Raw genomic sequence first — 16529 nt, 5'->3', positions numbered from 1 at the left:
ATCGACCCGGTTTCCACGGGGATATATAATGTGTTTTCCAGCATATGTAAATATAACATGTTTTATGCCAACTCCCACTCTCAACATTACTGACCTACTTCAAGTTGCAACAGAATAATTCTTGGTTCATGACATTAGGAAAAAGAGAAAGGATATGATAATCCTTTTATTTTTTGACAATTTAGGATATGATAGTCAGTTTCATGAGAATGATATAATTATAAATACCATACACCTCTGTTTGAATATTATGACATTGAGGTGGCTGTACCTGTTCTTGTAGCAAGCTCATCGCACATGGTTTCATCAACTTGGTTAATGTCAATGTCAGTTATAGGCTGAATATTGTAACTGGGCTGGTAGTCCTCATCATTAGCTGAAGGGATGCCACCCACACACACTGCTGGTTCTTCACTCCATTCATCTGCAAAAGTAGAGAGAAACCAAAGGATAAAGTTTGCCAGTTACAACAATAGTACTCTTTCCCATAAATGGTCACTAAAAGCCAGCCAAAACAAAGTAGTCGTATTTACCAAAAATTGACTTCAAGGAGGTAGGAGGAGGAGTGGCCAAAAAGTCCATTCCGACGTAAATTCCAATTGCCACCACAATCGTCACCACTACATAAGGTAATGCCAAATACCTGAAACAAGAATCGAAAATATTTTAGGTATAATTATGTATCCACACTCTCCCACTTATAAACTATTTGCACAAACCATCCATCTTTTAAAATATTACACATACATGTACCAGAAGCGTTAATATTGTTTATACATTCGTGTTCTTTTAAAGAAAATTATACATACACCTCCAAAATACTACACAAATTATTCTTGTTTTTTCCCTGTTGGTTTTGTTAATTAAGCAAAAAAATATAAATGATTTGTGTAATAGATTATATATTAGGGAGTGCAAATATAATTATGTCAATATTTTAAGCTGCATACCACTGCGGCTACAGGCATCACAAAATTGTTAAGTAACGAACATGAATCACTTCAATTACTAGCAGCTTAGTATCACGTTAGAGCTCTCTCTCTCTCTAAAATTCCAGTTGTTCTTAAGGGAGCTTTGCAACCACTATAAAAAACACTTACCAATTTTCGTTTCGAGAAAATCTGTTTCGAGTATTTGGAAAAACAACTTCTTTTAAAATTCTAGAAACCCGTGTAGGGATGCTTTTAATTTGTGCCCATAACAATGAATTTTAACAAATGGGGCCAAAATTTTCTTTTACCTATTAAGCTTACTTTTCCCAAACATTCTCAATTTATCTTTTTGCTACTTCTGACCGTCTTTGGCGATATTCAATCACAACACACTGAAAAAAAGTACTTGAGTAAAGCTTGAGATCAAAGTTTCAAACAGCACCATCCTTAGATTTCTCTCTCACAAGATGAGAATATCTCCTCAATAAAGTAACTTTGGTTGCAGACTAAGTAGATGAAAAGGATATGCATAGATGAGGGAATCCGAATAAAGGTCTGAAACCTAAAAGGCAAAGCATATATTCATTAGCACATACTGACCTGCTTGGGTGGTAGTAGATCCCTATGGAGTTCAACCAGTAGTCCGGAACATATACCCATATCAAGAAGATGACTGTTTCCACAAAAGGTAAAGGTAAGAATGTAATCAGAAGCCATTTTGTACATCTTCAGTTTTAATATCTTCCTCTATAAATTAAAAAGAGAATCTGCATCTTGCCAAGCCCATTATGATGCTAGAAACATGACAAACTATAGGAATACAACAAATAATAACAGATAATTACATAGACATCCCCTCAAATTCAACATATTACGAAAGAGTTGTTCAATTTTAAATAGCATAAATTACAAAACACTTAGCTAAAATCTGTCATAATTACAAATATCCCACGTTGTTCGAAAAGTTACAAAATTATCCCCTAAAATTAATGGTTGTCTAACAAATAGGAAAGAGTATTTCCAATTAACAGTTGTAATTTCCCCTTTCAAATATTAAACCGCACAGGTGTTAGTATAATCTTTTCAAAATGAGGGATATTTTAATACGCTCAAACTTAAAACAATTAAAGTTTAGTTGCTGCCTAGAATACATTGACTATGCACATACATCCCCATATATCAGATCACCATCTCCTTAGAATTAACATACTGAAGTAATCTTAAGTTAAGCAGCTCCATTTTTACTCATCTGCACATGTTCAATAAGGATTGGGGAAAAGCATAGCTGGAGACTAATGTTTCTTATGCTCTTAATTTCTACTGGTGCAGATCAATAATAAGGAATCATTCAGTTCTGAGACTACATTCTAAAACTTGCCAATACTAAATTATTAACAGATTCTCAAACAGTTTGTGCCATGTCTAAATATTGTCACCCCTAACAGTTCTATCCATTTATGGTTTACCGTAATTCTTCGCATTTTCAATTCTAATTACATGCCCAGAGAGCAGAGATTTGGATAAGAACATAATAAAAGTTAGAGGAAATTTGCAATCATATCACATTGTATATACACTGCAAGGATCGGAGTTTAGAACACCAGTGAAGGCTATGAAAATCAAACCTGCGGCGAAGACAGTGGTGACTGATCCTACGAGGCCATAAACTTCATAATGTCTCTCCCCGCGCTTTGCGGAACCGCTGAATCCCGTCGGAGGCTGGTCGTCGGCGTCGGAAAAAGGTACACCCGCATTCCCGTTCCCGTTCCCGTTCTGGATGAAGCTCAATATCCTTCGGGGTATGTTCAGAAAAGAACGCCCTTCCATCACAAATCCTTCTCTTTGGACTAATGTTGCTTGGGCATTTCGAAGAACACAGAGCAGGCTGACGGGAGGAGGAATAGAGTCAATCAACTGTTGTACTCTCGGATTCTGATTTTAGGAGCGTACAAGCAGTCAGGTACTGAGTCCCATAAAACGCGCTTAAAGTAAGTGGACAAAGTAATAGCGACTCTTGTACTGTGGTACTTTTTTGTTGTTAGAGGGTACAACAATCTTAAATTTCAATAAATTAGTAAGTGTGACATATTATATTCTATAGTACCCTTGATTAGGTTGAATATTGTTATGTCGGGTTTCTATAATTTGATAAAATGAAATGTTGGATGAGAATTATTTTCTGCAATTTCTGAAGCTGCTAAAATGAATTTGAACTCCAAAATGTCTCATCGGTTAAGGTGGGGATTGTTCTTCCATAAATCGTAAACCGCCCCACTAATCTATTTTGCAGGTTTTGAAATTTTCAGGAACCCAACTGCCATAGAAATGAAGCAAGTCTCCAGAATCATACCATTTTCGAGTTTCTTTTGGCTTTGCCCTTTTGAGCATCCAGGTCCTGCTATGCTTTTCAAATGTATCTACTATTATCGTGCTTGGGTTAGTTTCTTTACATAAGTAAGTTATTCCCACATTCTTTGATATGCCTATCAGGCAGAAATAGAAAAAATTGGTTCGCTATTAATCTTAGAAGTGTCTGTCATTAGCCTAAGGTTAATCTCTCCCTCTTTGATTCTAGAGGTGTTGGGTTGTCTTGAACTATCAAAAGTTTATACTTCATGTGGTTCAACTGTTGCCTTCTCATCGGAATCTGGTAATGGCATCGCATAAGCAATACTTGAATCTGCCACTACAACTTTGGAGTCATGTTCTCTAAGTGTAGGTCTAGAGCCTTGCTCTCATAATTCTTAAGTCATCATTGAAGCTGATGCCTTTTGAATTGGTTCTAGTAATGCGTTCCATAATGTGCTAGAAGCAAGTTTGCATCCTAATGGCAATCTGGATAGTGTCAATATCAGCTTGTTGCACTTGATCAACTACTTGGGCCTTCACTGTCAGTTCTCCAAACTTCTCATCAAGCTCCTCAAGGTTTTCTCATAGATACCTAAGTTTTATGATGATGGAGTATGCTTCGGAAGCTTCTGTCTCTTGTTAGAAAATCTGTGAGAATATCTTCATGAGATTTAAACAATGACAATATGATAACAATAATACTGGTATTCAGCTTGCAATCTAATAATACAGGCCTTCTCAATTTTAGATTCGAGTTTGTTTTCAAGAAAGACTTAACATCATATTATCAACTTTTAGAGTAATTATTTGGCTAGTAAGAATAAGGGCCACTTCATAAGCGTCTTCCAAATTGCAAAGAATTCTTTTATGTTAATATGCCAAAGTTTGGCTTGTTTGGTTAACAACCCTCTTGTGTATCTACATCGTTCTTCACTAGTAGTCGTTCTTTCCATGAGTATTGCTGCCCACCTATAGTCATTGGGGTTTGTGTTGATCCATCAATTCGTCCTCGTCTTGTCGCATTACAAGCTTTGGAGTTGTTAATTTGATGTTAATAACCATCAAATTTCAATATCTTATTGATACCTTGATAATTATTTACTAACTAGAGATTACCTCTTTTTATTTGACCATGGTTTCTTATTAGGAAATTGGGGCTACTGTAAACTGAGACTCCAAGTTCGATGAGTTTAAGATTGATATGTTCCTTGATGATCTCCTGCATATCTTTCTTATCATCTATGTTTATCTGATAGTTTTGCATCGAACATATTCATACTTGCATTCGATTGAATTTTAGAGTAGCTTTAATCTTATTTCTATCACACTATTTCAGAGGGTTCTTATTGAAATTCCTCTCCTATAAGTCTCTTGATATTGTTTAAGAAAAGTTTACTTTCTTCATCTATGTCTCATGATTTATACTCCTATATAGCTTTCTGAAAATCCTAAGTCCTTCTTCAGAAGCTTCGGTAAAATTCTGTTGCTTGAAAGACAAAAGAACCTTAATCAAGTTTTCTTTTATCCTGATTTCTTGTGTATATTTTTAAAAATTTTGGATGATATTATTACCTAGCAAAATATTAGCTCATGTATCATGAAAGTAAATAGGAGACATCTATTAATAAAATATGAATACTTAAGAGATTTTGAAACGTGATTTTACTATCCTTAAAGTGAAATTTGCCACCACTATATGCTTGCTGTCGGGTAAGCAAACTTACTTCTAAGATACGACAAAATCAACCACGGCTTGCCGAACAATAATTTCTGAAGCCTTCTTTCAAGAACAACTCAAAAGGCTAAAATATCAAGTGATGAACGGATGAATATGAAGTGTGTATTTTGACACTTGTTTTTATCTATATCTATATATATATAGATATAGATATTTAGTACCTTTTTCATAAAATATGCAACCATTCCAATTTGCATATCTTCAATCCAAAGTTGCAACTTTTCAATAAAATTCTTTTTCTGATTAGATGCTTCTGGAAAACAACTTTTAAAGTTGCTGCTTTAAGTTTGTTTTATTTCTAGAAAAAGCATCTTATTTCAGTAAAAATAATTTTTTTTATTATTTTCAATTTTTTATAACAGATTAAAATGATTATAAAGCATGATTTCAGAAATAAAATAAAATAAACCATTATTTTATTTCGTTGGCTACATGTGCACGCGTCCAAGTGCCAAGTACCAAGTGAATTTATATTAAATGATATCTATTAATTTCCTCCTTTAATTGGATAACTCTTTATTAAGTATTAAAAACTTAATTAATTATTCCATCTGGGACATGGCATTTATATGGACAAGCTATCCAACAATCCTCCACATATCATTTTCACTTAATATCCAGATTTATGCATACAGAAATGTTTCTTTTGATTTGAACTTTCAATTAGTATAAATATTTCAAAATTTAGACCAAATTAATGGTAGCATAAGTTTTAAACCAAAATTTTTGAAGTCTAACTGGAAATATTACAAACATAATCTTTACTAGATTTTTCGAGAAGTTAACAAAAATGAGTTTAAGGACATACATGGCCTTGCGCTCCATCCTAGAGCCATGAACACTTATAAAAGTTATTAGAACTTTTACTAGAAGCGGCACCACTCCTTGTGCTCATTTAGATGAAGTCCTTTCACACTTAAAAGTATCAATACTTACTTCATTAAGAGTTCTTCAACTCAACCTCCTTATTTACAACTCGTAAATATATATGTATTTCGAGTTAACTTTTAATCACTTAGCAGCAGTTTGTTTTTACCCTTTACACCTTTCGAACAACGATAGTGCTAATTGGATAGGTCGGGTTCTTACTACTGGTGATTTATAATAAAAGATTTGAAACCCATTGCATTACCGGTGTTCTTAATTACCAACTCTCTTGACAAACCTTTTGTCAACGGATCCACTAAATTCCTTTGTGATCTCACAAATATTATGGTAATTACACCTTATGATATCAAATCCCTTATATAACCATGGCTTATTTTAATGTGTCTATTTTTCTCTTTATATAGTTTGTTAAGGGCTCTAGATATAGCTGCCTCACTATCACATATCAAAGAGATGATTGGCATCGGTTGTGGCCACAACTTAATATCTAATGACAAATTCCTCAGCCATTCAGCTTCCTTGCTCGTTGATGCCAATGCGACAAATTCGACTTCTATTGTAGAATGTGTTAAACAAGTTTGTTTCTTGGAAGCCCATGCAACCGCTCTTCTAGCAAGAGTAAAATTCCACCCAAATATGGATTTATTATTTCCAAACTAGTTATCCAACTAGCATAAAAATAACCCTCTAGTATAGCTGAAATTCTATTATAGAAGAGTCTCAAATTCACAATTCATTTGAGATATGCAAAAACTCTTCTAATGTCTTTCGAATATTCAATACTAGGATTATTTGTAAACTTAGATAGTTTACAAACAACGAAGAGAAAGTTTGGTCTAGTACAATGCATAACATACATTAGACTTCCAATTGCACTAGAATGTAATATAAAAATAATATTTTCTTTAACAAAACCTAGGCTTTAATACTATTTTTAAACCATCAAATTAAATTTGCGAGAATATCTAACTTAAGGTAGTAAAAGGATATTATCAAAAAATAAAGTAAGGTATTAAAATTGTCAATTCAAAAACTATGATACTAAAATTACAATTTTCTTAAACTACAGTATCAACTTTGTCGTTATCTCGATTGTATGATATGGAATCAAGATACCTTAGAAAATATGATACCAAAATCATAAAATACCCTCTTTTAAAAAAAAAATCTCAAAATGGCCGGTATAAGTTTTCATTTATCCCGGGAGTGTTTAGGGATGTTTTGCATTTAAGCTGCACTCAAAATCACTTAGAGAGTAGCCCGTCAGCTTCACCTCTGCGCAGATTGTTCTTCCACACGTCAAATACTTCATAGAAACCGCGTGGGATCAAGAAAGAGAAAAGATATGTGAAAAGGTTAAACCCGAAAGGGTCAAAACAAGTATTTTTCTGCCGCACTAATTATTTGCCGGGTATCTTTAAACACTGTTCTTTCTATAAATACACGTCGTCTTCACATTATTCTTAGATCTTCCACAAGTTTCCCTCCCTTTTGCGCACTTCACAAGAATTGGGTGAGTCCCAGATCTTATTCTCGCTATTTTCATCATTTTCTTGGCCTGAACTACTCAAATTCTTGATGATCTTAAGCTTTTGCTTGACGTGAGGAAACCTCAATGTATTTGAGCTTCCCATTTGTAATGATTTGTATGTTTTTTGGTGGTTTGTAGTTATCACTTGGTGTGTATGATCCAGATGCATTGTTCTGTATAAGGTCTTTGTATTTGCTTGACAATCTTGTTTTGCTGAATTTTGGCGCAGCCCTTTTGTAGGAATCAATGTTTTTGCTCCTATATTTGAGAATTTTGTGGGTAGATAATAGTTAGTTTGCATTGATCGGATAGTTTCAACAGTTTAATGGAATCCCCTGATCAACAGCAGAATGATAGTTCTGTTCAAGAAGTATATTACTTGATATTGATCTCTAGAGATTTAATCTTTCTTTAATATTCTAATCATTTATTGGCTGCTTAAGTTTATTGAAAACATCTCATAAGCTCTTATAAGATATATTTTTAGAACTTATAAGATTTTAAAGTGGTTGGATTAAATAAGGTTATGAAGCTTATATGATGTTATTGGTGGCAACTTTTCAGTAATTTGAAGGAACTTGTGAGAATTTAAAAGTAAGTTGAGAACTCTGTAATTTTTTACAGGACCTTAATTTTAGATTTTATAAGCTCATTCTCTAAAATTTTGTCAATTTGTTTTCCATATCTAATAAGCTCTCAAACATGTTGTAACATGGTTTGAAGGGCTTATAAGCTCATCCAAACCTTCTAAGAGATTTTCATCTGGACTTTATGATTATCTGAAGTACTGGAATCTTTAGATGGAGAAATGAGTTCTGGTCTGCAATTGGCTGCAAAGTGATTAAAAATGTTTATCACTGAATAGTTAGGCTAACCCCTTGTAAAACCTAAACTTTTGAATTGAATCAAGTTTTCATTTGGAAAAATTAGTGATCATATTTGGCAGAAGGCACTCTTATGACCTCTCAATTGTAAGACTATCGTTTTCGTGGGACTGAACTTGTTATCCTTCAGGTTTCATATTTCAATCTGCTTAAAGTGCTTCTTGCAATCTTGCTGATGTTTAGGTTTACTTTACATATGACACCAAGCAATTGCTGCTGAGAATTTATCATTTTGCTTAAATTATACTGTAGTTTGATTGATCTTTGCCTCACATTTTTGTGTTTATTCTATGCTACCATGCTTTATGATTTACTTAGTCCATGTGTTGGTTAAGATACTCCCATAACTTTTGAGCAAAAATCATATAGACATCTTTACTGCCATTTCCTTGGATCTAAAACTAATATCACTGATCATCTTCATGTTGTAGTCCCATTCTCTCTGCTGGGAGAATAATGTGTGTTCTGTTTATTGTACTAAAACATGGAACTAACTGCCTATGATGCATATGGCCTTGATGCAGATACTTTATCTGAATTACTATAAATAGGCAATCATGGGGACTGTTGTTGATGCTGCAAATAAGGTATTTCTCTTCAGTCTTGTTTAACAGCTGTCCTTGAATGTGTTTGCAATTTGTGTTAACAGTATAGTTGTGACCAATTGTTCGAACATCAAATTTTGGTCTTCATGTGCTTAAGGTGAGAAATGAATCAGGATTCTGTGTCCGTTCTATGAAATGCTTTCCGCATAGGTATCTTTACAGGACAGAGAGAAACCAAGATAATGTTCCTTTTAACTTTTGAGGATTGTCATTTCTTGTTCTAGATACAATGAGTGAATTTACTTATCTTTTCATATATTATGAGGTATTCAGGAATAACCATGATTTCGCAAACTATGACAAGTATATGTTCAGCACCACCTGACATGGTGTTATATTATTCTTTTGAGTTTAAGAGTTAAGTTTCTCCAAGAGAAAATTCCAGGTATAAGCTTGAAGTTTGAGCGAAAGTTGCAGTTGTAGGATTTCCGATTTGTTGAAAGATTAAATCTGTATACTCTTAATTAAGATAGAAAAATCAAGCTGATTGATCTCTAAATTCTATTTGACTTGTTAAATGGAAAAGCATAACTATGTCATTGGGACAATGCGGCTTGAATTAATTAAGAGAATCAACCTCACATGAAGACGTGCATCAGATGTCACTTGCATACTTACAAAACTCATTTAGCAGAGTTCTGTTGTATAAAATAAACTGTTGTGCAGGAAGCAAATGGAAGTTCACACATCAATAAGAAGGTCAAAGTGGTCTTTGTTCTTGGTGAGTGCTTCGATTTCCAGATTAATTGTTTATTATTGCCCACCTATTCATTCAGAATGCCGGATTTTATATCATCCTTTCTTGGCTGTCTCTATCGATCTCTAAACCTTATACTCTTTCACAAACTAGTTGTCAACTCATCCTTTGTGCTGATGCTATCGCATACATTGTTATTATTTTTCTTGCTCTTTAAACTTGAGCAGGGGGTCCTGGCAGTGGTAAGGGCACTCAGTGTGCAAATATTGTCAAACACTTTGGTTATAGTCATCTTAGTGCGGGTGATCTTCTCCGAGCAGAGCGAGATTCTGGTTCTGAAAATGGGTAAATCCTTATTGTAGCACCCCTGCTTTTCATTACGTGCATTAATTGAATGAGTGACATTGCTTCATCTTCCACTACTGCCTGTTTATCCTTTTCATTACGTGCATTAATTGAATGAGTGACATTGCTTCATCTTCCATTACTGCCTGTTTATCCTTTTCATTACGTGCATTAATTGAATGAGTGACATTGCTTCATCTTCCACTACTGCCTGTTTATCCTTGCTTTTCATCGGTTTTCGAATGTCGTATTTGCAGTGACCTACTACTTTTGTGTTTTTGGACAAAGTTTTTGATCTGATCCTTTAAAGTTGATTTATGGACTTGCTATATGTTCTAAATAAGATAATGGTCACTTTCCCATGCATTTGACAACTTTTGATTTCCAACAAAGTCTCTCTGGAATTTTATAATTTTATCTTTCAGGTTCTTGTTATGCTTGAGGTTTTCCAACTTTTCATTTTATGTTATGTAGGACAATGATTAAGAACATGATCAAGAAGGGAGAAATTGTTCCCTCAGAGGTCACAATTAAGCTTCTCCAACGAGCAATGGAGGAAGACGGAAATGACAAGTTTCTTATTGATGGTTTCCCCCGTAATGAGGAAAATCGAGCTGCATTTGAATCTGTTGTATGTCTTATTCTGTTACCTCTTCTTCAACTCTCTCTCTTCCCATATGTATATATATATGTGTGTGTGTGTGTGTGAGGGTGGGAGGGTGGGTGTGTCCTTTATGCTGAAGAAGAATATGACTGTTCATCTGACATTCTTTTTCATGTTGTACCACTTGGCTCTGTGTTCCAGACTGGAATCGAGCCGGAATTCGTTCTTTTCTTTGATTGTCCAGAGGAGGAAATGGAGAAGCGCGTTTTGAATAGGAACCAGGTTATAAATGTTTTCCACACTCCTAATGAAATTTACAGTCTGTGCTTTCCATCTCCACCCACTTGTTTCTTTATGTAAGTTTACACTTATATTTTCAGAATAGAGATGATGATAATATCGAGACAATAAGGAAGAGATTCGAGGTCTACATGGGATCCACCCTCCCTATAATTGAATACTACAATTCTAAAGGGAAAGTCCATAAGGTAATTCGTCCCCATCCTTCCGTTTTATATTCAGCCCAGATGACATTGAATATGACTATCAATGTTACTTTTAATTCAGATCGACGCTTCCAAGACAATCGACCAAGTGTTTGAGGCAGTCAAAGAGGTTTTTAGCTCATACGAAGACAAGGTAAATCGACATCATAATGCTTCCAAGAAACGCACTAAGCCCCTTCAATATAGATGGAAAAGGAAATCTGGACTTAGTGCACTGAAATGCTGTTGGATGAGGCGCATATTGCCTTGATGACAATTGGTATTTATATTTTTGTGTCAAGCTGAACTAAATTGTTATAGTAATGAAAATGAAATGTCTGTTCAGTTGCATTTTATCCTTGAATTCAAACAAGCGCGAGAGTCTGTGCGTCCATTGGTCGATACACGAATTTGTGGGATGAGACAATAAATTCAGAAAGTTGTGGGTCTGGGTTGAGCATTTGTCTGAAGAAGCATGCATTGTGTTCCTTGTTGGTAATTTAATAGACTTTGTTTTGCTTTGTTTGTGTCAGGTTGCTGCTTGAAGAAGCTGTTTCACTCCTAGGTATAATTTCTTTCGTAAAAGTTCTACATCCATGGAGGAGATTTTGATTTTTCGCCTTTCTACCCGGAAACATGACCGAAATACTCATAGGCGGATGGTTTTTTGTGGTAAGTTGGATACTTGATTCAAGTGATGCCCGAATGAGTATTGCAAACCTTTTAGCACGAATCAGATCATCCAACCGAGATCTAAACAAATTACATGACAAGTAAATTATAATTGTCATATCAACTATGTATAATTAGAAAGAAGGACGAGTTGTATGGCATGTGTGATAATACTTACTAAGTGATTGGGGGGGGGGGGGGGGTTGTGATTACATGAATTGATGTGGGTTATAGTTTGCTTCTCTTTTGCTGCTATTTATGATTACCTTTGTGCAGTAGAGAGTCAGTTGATCAGTTTTTTGCCTTTCTATGAGATTGAAGGTCTTAATTCTATTGCTACTTATTCAATGGCCATTGCTTCAATTCATTTGGGTCAAAAGTTGAGAATGGACTACATATATATAAGTAGGCTAAATTATAAGTACCTTTATTGATATTTCATCTAATTATAAATATCTTCTCGTTGTTTATGAAATTACAATTTTCTCCTCAAATAAGAAATAATTATGTAGCTGAAGTGGAAATTGTTATTTACTCTTGCTAATTCTTTTTAATAAAAAAGAAAAATATAAAATAATATATAAGGGTGTGTAACTTAAATAATTCATAGTGAATATTAATTCGTAAAAAGATTTTAAAAAATATATAAAATTATAATTTATAATTCAAATGGATAATTTGATTAATTCACTACAAAAATTGAATTAAAATTTAATGAAGGCTGAAATGGGTTCGTTGTTAAACAGACATTAAAATTAAGGGTATTAGTAAGTTTTTAAATAACGAAGAAGTATGTATAATTTTACCAAATTAAAGGAAGGTAGTTGTAATTTATTCAATATATATTAGCGTTCGTAGCACACTTAATGCGTAAATGTATCGGAATTTACTTATTATTCATACAAGTATAGAACATTAATTGGATATAATAAATGTAAGTTTTGGTTAATCTCTCTTATGAAGTTGGATAAATGAATGTCGTAATTATCATGAATTCAATACAATGTATTTATATGAAAGTAACAATAGATCAATTATAGAGACGTTGGCCGACACACATTTTATACGGGCTACACAGTCCTTGTTGGCTGGCATTTGGGGTGTCTATCATTTGCTTTCCAAATTTGTACCAATAATAATAATAAGGGTAAATTACAACCTACACAGTCCTTGTTGGCTGGCATTTGGGGTGTCTATCATTTGCTTTCCAAATTTGTACCAATAATAATAATAAGGGTAAATTACAACCGCCTTCCCTGAGGTTTGATATAATTATAAATATTTTTTCATTGTTTAAAAAATTACAAATACCTCTTTGATTTCAATGTATATGTAACAATGAGTTCATTTTGTTAGGTTTTCATTCAATTTTTATGATAAATTCATAAAAATGTCATTCTAAATCATAAATTATAATTATATATGTATTTTATAATTTTTTAAAATATTTTTATGAATTAATATTCCCTCTAGATTATTGATTTTACTCAGCCAATTTTTTTTTATATTTTTTCAAATGTTTTTTTTTTAAATTCAACAAGGGTAAAATAATAATGTTCACTTCACTGTCTAAGCGCTACATAATTATTTTTTCAATTGAGGGGGTGTCTGTAATTTTTTAAATAATAAGAGAGTATTTGTATCGAATCTCAGGAAAGGTAATTATAATTTACCCTAATAATAATAATATAAAAAAAAATCATATTTAGGGAGATTAAAAAGGGACTAAAAAGGATGTGAAAGGGAAAAATAATGAAAAATATGATTAGCCGTTCATTTTTCAATTATAAAATTAATTTACTCCATACACAAAATATACACAAAAAATATGAAAAATTTACTCCATAGTTTTCAGGATAATCACATTGCTTTCCTGAGTTTGGGTTATTATGAAAATATACCTCCTCATATGAATTAATGTGTAAGATGTATAACGATAATTTGATCATAAAAAGATTTATTTGATTTGAAATAAATCAGTAATAAGTCAATCAAGGTAAATATAGATTTTGTCTCTTTTTTAAAATTAATATCATTAAATTCGATAAATTTGATTAATCAGAGGACTTATTTATTAGACAGAAATAAACATCAGGGAAATTGAATGTAATTTCTAAAATTTTAGAGGATTTATGTGTAATTATACTAAGTTTTGAGGAAGGGAGTGTAATTATTCCTATTATAAAACAACCCTTTAAATTTTAAAAAGTTGCATTAGATTCCCCACAAAAGTGTTTAATATTATAAATTAACATCAGATGAAAGCAATATAAAACATAATTTAAAAAAAAGTTAAATTAAAATTTTCTTGTAAAATGTTCATAACTTTGGTACGGACTAAATATACAAACTCTCTCCAAAGAATTGATAAAAAAGAAATTAAAAAGAAAAAAAAATAGAATAGAATTATACAGAGTAGAGAGATGAGGTAGGACTAGGAGGAGATGCACCCAACGTTGTCGCACAACATGGAGGCCAGCTCGTCGTTCAGAGGATTACACAATTTCTCAACAAAACTCCGAAACAACGCAACAACGTCGGAGATCAGATCGCCCCACCGGTAATGACGATCATCCTCATGATTCACCCAAATCATCCGAGTTCGGCAGAGCGGACAAGTGGAGTGGACCTTAAACCACGCGTCGATGCACTGCGCGTGGAAGCAGTGCCCGCACTCCGGCAGCTTCCGGTATCGGTCGCCGCCGCGGACGTCGCTGAGGCATATGGCGCAGTACGGCGGCGGAGTCGGGGAGTTCTGCTGGAACACCTCGGCGGCGGGGAGGCGGTCGCAACCGTGGAGAGAGGCGGTGAATTTGGGTAGAAATTGAGGGTAAAAATCCATGGTATTGATTTGATTGTTTTAGTTTTTTAAGAAGGAAGAGATTATGTGAATTTGATTGAGTGAATGATGATGATGAGATGAGTAATAATGTAATAACAATATATAAAGAGAGAGAGAGAGAGAGATGTGAATATTAGACGTCAAACAATGAGTTTTAAGTTTGAATTCTTACTCCGACAACGAATGTTACGTTATGTTATGTAATAGTCTTTCAAGGTTTGGTCTTACTTATTACCACTTCATTTCATTTTTGACCTCTTTTCTGTTTATTTCCCTGTTTTTTTACTATCTTTTTGTAGGAAAAAAAATGCAATTTACCCTCTTATACAAATGAGAAATGAAAAAACAAATTCCATATAAAAAAATAAATTAAATAAAGTTTATGTGTAATTATACCAAACTTTAAGAAAGGACGGTGTAATTATTTCTTCTAATAATAATTATTTACTATTGACCTTTTTATTATTAAATTAATAATAGTGAGTTTTTATGTTATTTTATTTTATAGGAACTTATTGTTAATTAATTATTATTTTCTTTTTTTTTAGATACATCATAAAATTTTTGAGCTCGTTGAGCTCGAGCTCAAAATAAAAAATTTGAATTTAAACTTGAGGCAAAAATTTATATCGAGCTCGATTCCATTTCGACTTATTTACACCACTAGCTTCACATAAAAAAAAAAAAAAAGACATACAAAATTCAATTAGTATTACGGCGGCGCCACTTGTATTTATCTTGCCGTGATTCCGTGGGTCTCTTTTGACCATAGTTATATTTTTTCACTGGAAAGAAAAAGATAATTAACTTATGGAATAGTTATATCCATCTCACAAAATTTAATGTAATTATACGCAAATTTTATAATTTGAGAAATTTTATATTTAGTTTTATCTAATAAATAAAATTATCCGTTAGTCAAAATTTACAAAATTTATTGTATTAGCAAAAAAAATAAATGAAAATCTATATTATTGATTTATTACATGTCAAATACTTTTTTTGACCAAACTACCCATATACATTTTTATATGCTAGTTCATAGCAGAGGTTTATCTTCAACCGATTGATTTTAAAAAAATTGTTTGACATATAATAAGTCAACAATAAGTCAATCGCGACTAAATATGAATTTTTATTAAATTATTTTACTAATATCCATAAATTCAGTAAATTGATAAATGGAGAGATCTATTTATTAGATGAAGACAGGCGCCAAAGGTACTAAACATAATTTCCAAAATTATATGAGGTTTTTGTGTAATTATACCCAACCTTAGGGGCGACACTGTAATTATCCCTTAACATATCGTAAAATTTGTTGGCTTATTTGGAAGTTTCCAACAAAAAATCAAATCTGTTCAAACTTGAGTTAATGTGATTGATGTATACGATAAATGTATCATATTTATTGTGTAATGGGTTAAATTTAATCGGACCCTTTTTTTTTTGGGGGGGGGGGGGATAGAAACAATAATTATATAAATACATCGATTGGATTAATAAATTCACATTACAATAAACTCATGAAACTCGAATTGCAATAAATTTACACTAAGTAAGATAAATACTCATTCCATTAAATTTAAATTACAAATGTCCACACATTTTGGTGGATTTCGACCCACAACTTTTAGTTGAATCATGAGATCTCAACCTCAAACGTTATTGGTAATTCAATTGGATTATGGGTCTCGAACTATGACTTTGAGTTTAATCATACCTCAATCTCAACTATGAACTTAAGACATCCTTGGTAATTCAATCGGATTTGATTGAGTTCGAGAAAAATGCAATTTTGATTCCAAAATACAGTGTGATTTGCGGTATTAGTTCCATATTTTCTGAAATAGCAAACATTAGTCTCACACTTCAAAAAAATATAGCAAAGTATAGTCCATCCGTTGCAATATTAGTCCCACTTCAAAAAAATATTGCAAACCCCCCCGTTTTTTTT

The 16529-nt window shown here is 33.0% G+C and overlaps 2 protein-coding genes and 1 long non-coding RNA gene across 5 annotated transcripts; 2 read left to right on the top strand and 1 right to left on the bottom strand.

Annotated features, from left to right (window-relative positions):
- Positions 1-134: 134 nt before the first annotated feature.
- Positions 135-3006, bottom strand: LOC105173439 (phosphatidylinositol N-acetylglucosaminyltransferase subunit P). The gene is made up of 4 exons (XM_011095171.3): positions 2558-3006; positions 1533-1605; positions 534-643; positions 135-424 (listed from the first exon to the last, which is right to left on the bottom strand). Exons 1-4 carry the CDS (start codon positions 2757-2759, stop codon positions 249-251), a joined length of 561 nt encoding a protein of 186 aa, XP_011093473.1. The 5' UTR covers positions 2760-3006; the 3' UTR covers positions 135-248.
- LOC148785078 (uncharacterized) lies at positions 1012-3117 on the top strand. Its single transcript, XR_016062816.1, has 2 exons — positions 1012-1626; positions 2516-3117. It is a non-coding gene; the product is annotated as an uncharacterized LOC148785078 (long non-coding RNA).
- Positions 3118-7097: 3980 nt separating this feature from the next.
- Positions 7098-12093, top strand: LOC105173438 (UMP-CMP kinase 3). 3 transcript variants are annotated; one of them, XM_020698137.2, is made up of 9 exons: positions 7098-7262; positions 8847-8909; positions 9594-9648; positions 9852-9969; positions 10444-10600; positions 10775-10855; positions 10954-11061; positions 11141-11338; positions 11592-12093. In XM_020698137.2, the coding sequence occupies exons 2-8, from the start codon at positions 8880-8882 to the stop codon at positions 11327-11329; spliced, it is 738 nt and encodes a 245-aa protein (XP_020553796.1). In that variant the 5' UTR covers positions 7098-7262; positions 8847-8879; the 3' UTR covers positions 11330-11338; positions 11592-12093. The 3 variants fall into 3 exon arrangements, with proteins under 3 accessions (XP_020553796.1, XP_011093471.1, XP_020553794.1); XM_011095169.3 differs by lacking the exon at positions 7098-7262 and adding an exon at positions 7269-7420 and having other exon boundaries at positions 11141-11212; XM_020698135.2 differs by lacking the exon at positions 7098-7262 and adding an exon at positions 7269-7420.
- Positions 12094-16529: the final 4436 nt, after the last annotated feature.

Source organism: Sesamum indicum, linkage group LG11, assembly GCF_026168435.1.
Source record: "Sesamum indicum cultivar Baizhima isolate 11 linkage group LG11, ASM2616843v1, whole genome shotgun sequence".
Taxonomy (NCBI): Eukaryota; Viridiplantae; Streptophyta; class Magnoliopsida; order Lamiales; family Pedaliaceae; genus Sesamum; species Sesamum indicum.
The sequence above is the reverse complement of the archived record's forward strand: the minus strand, read 5'-3'. Positions and strand labels throughout refer to the sequence as shown.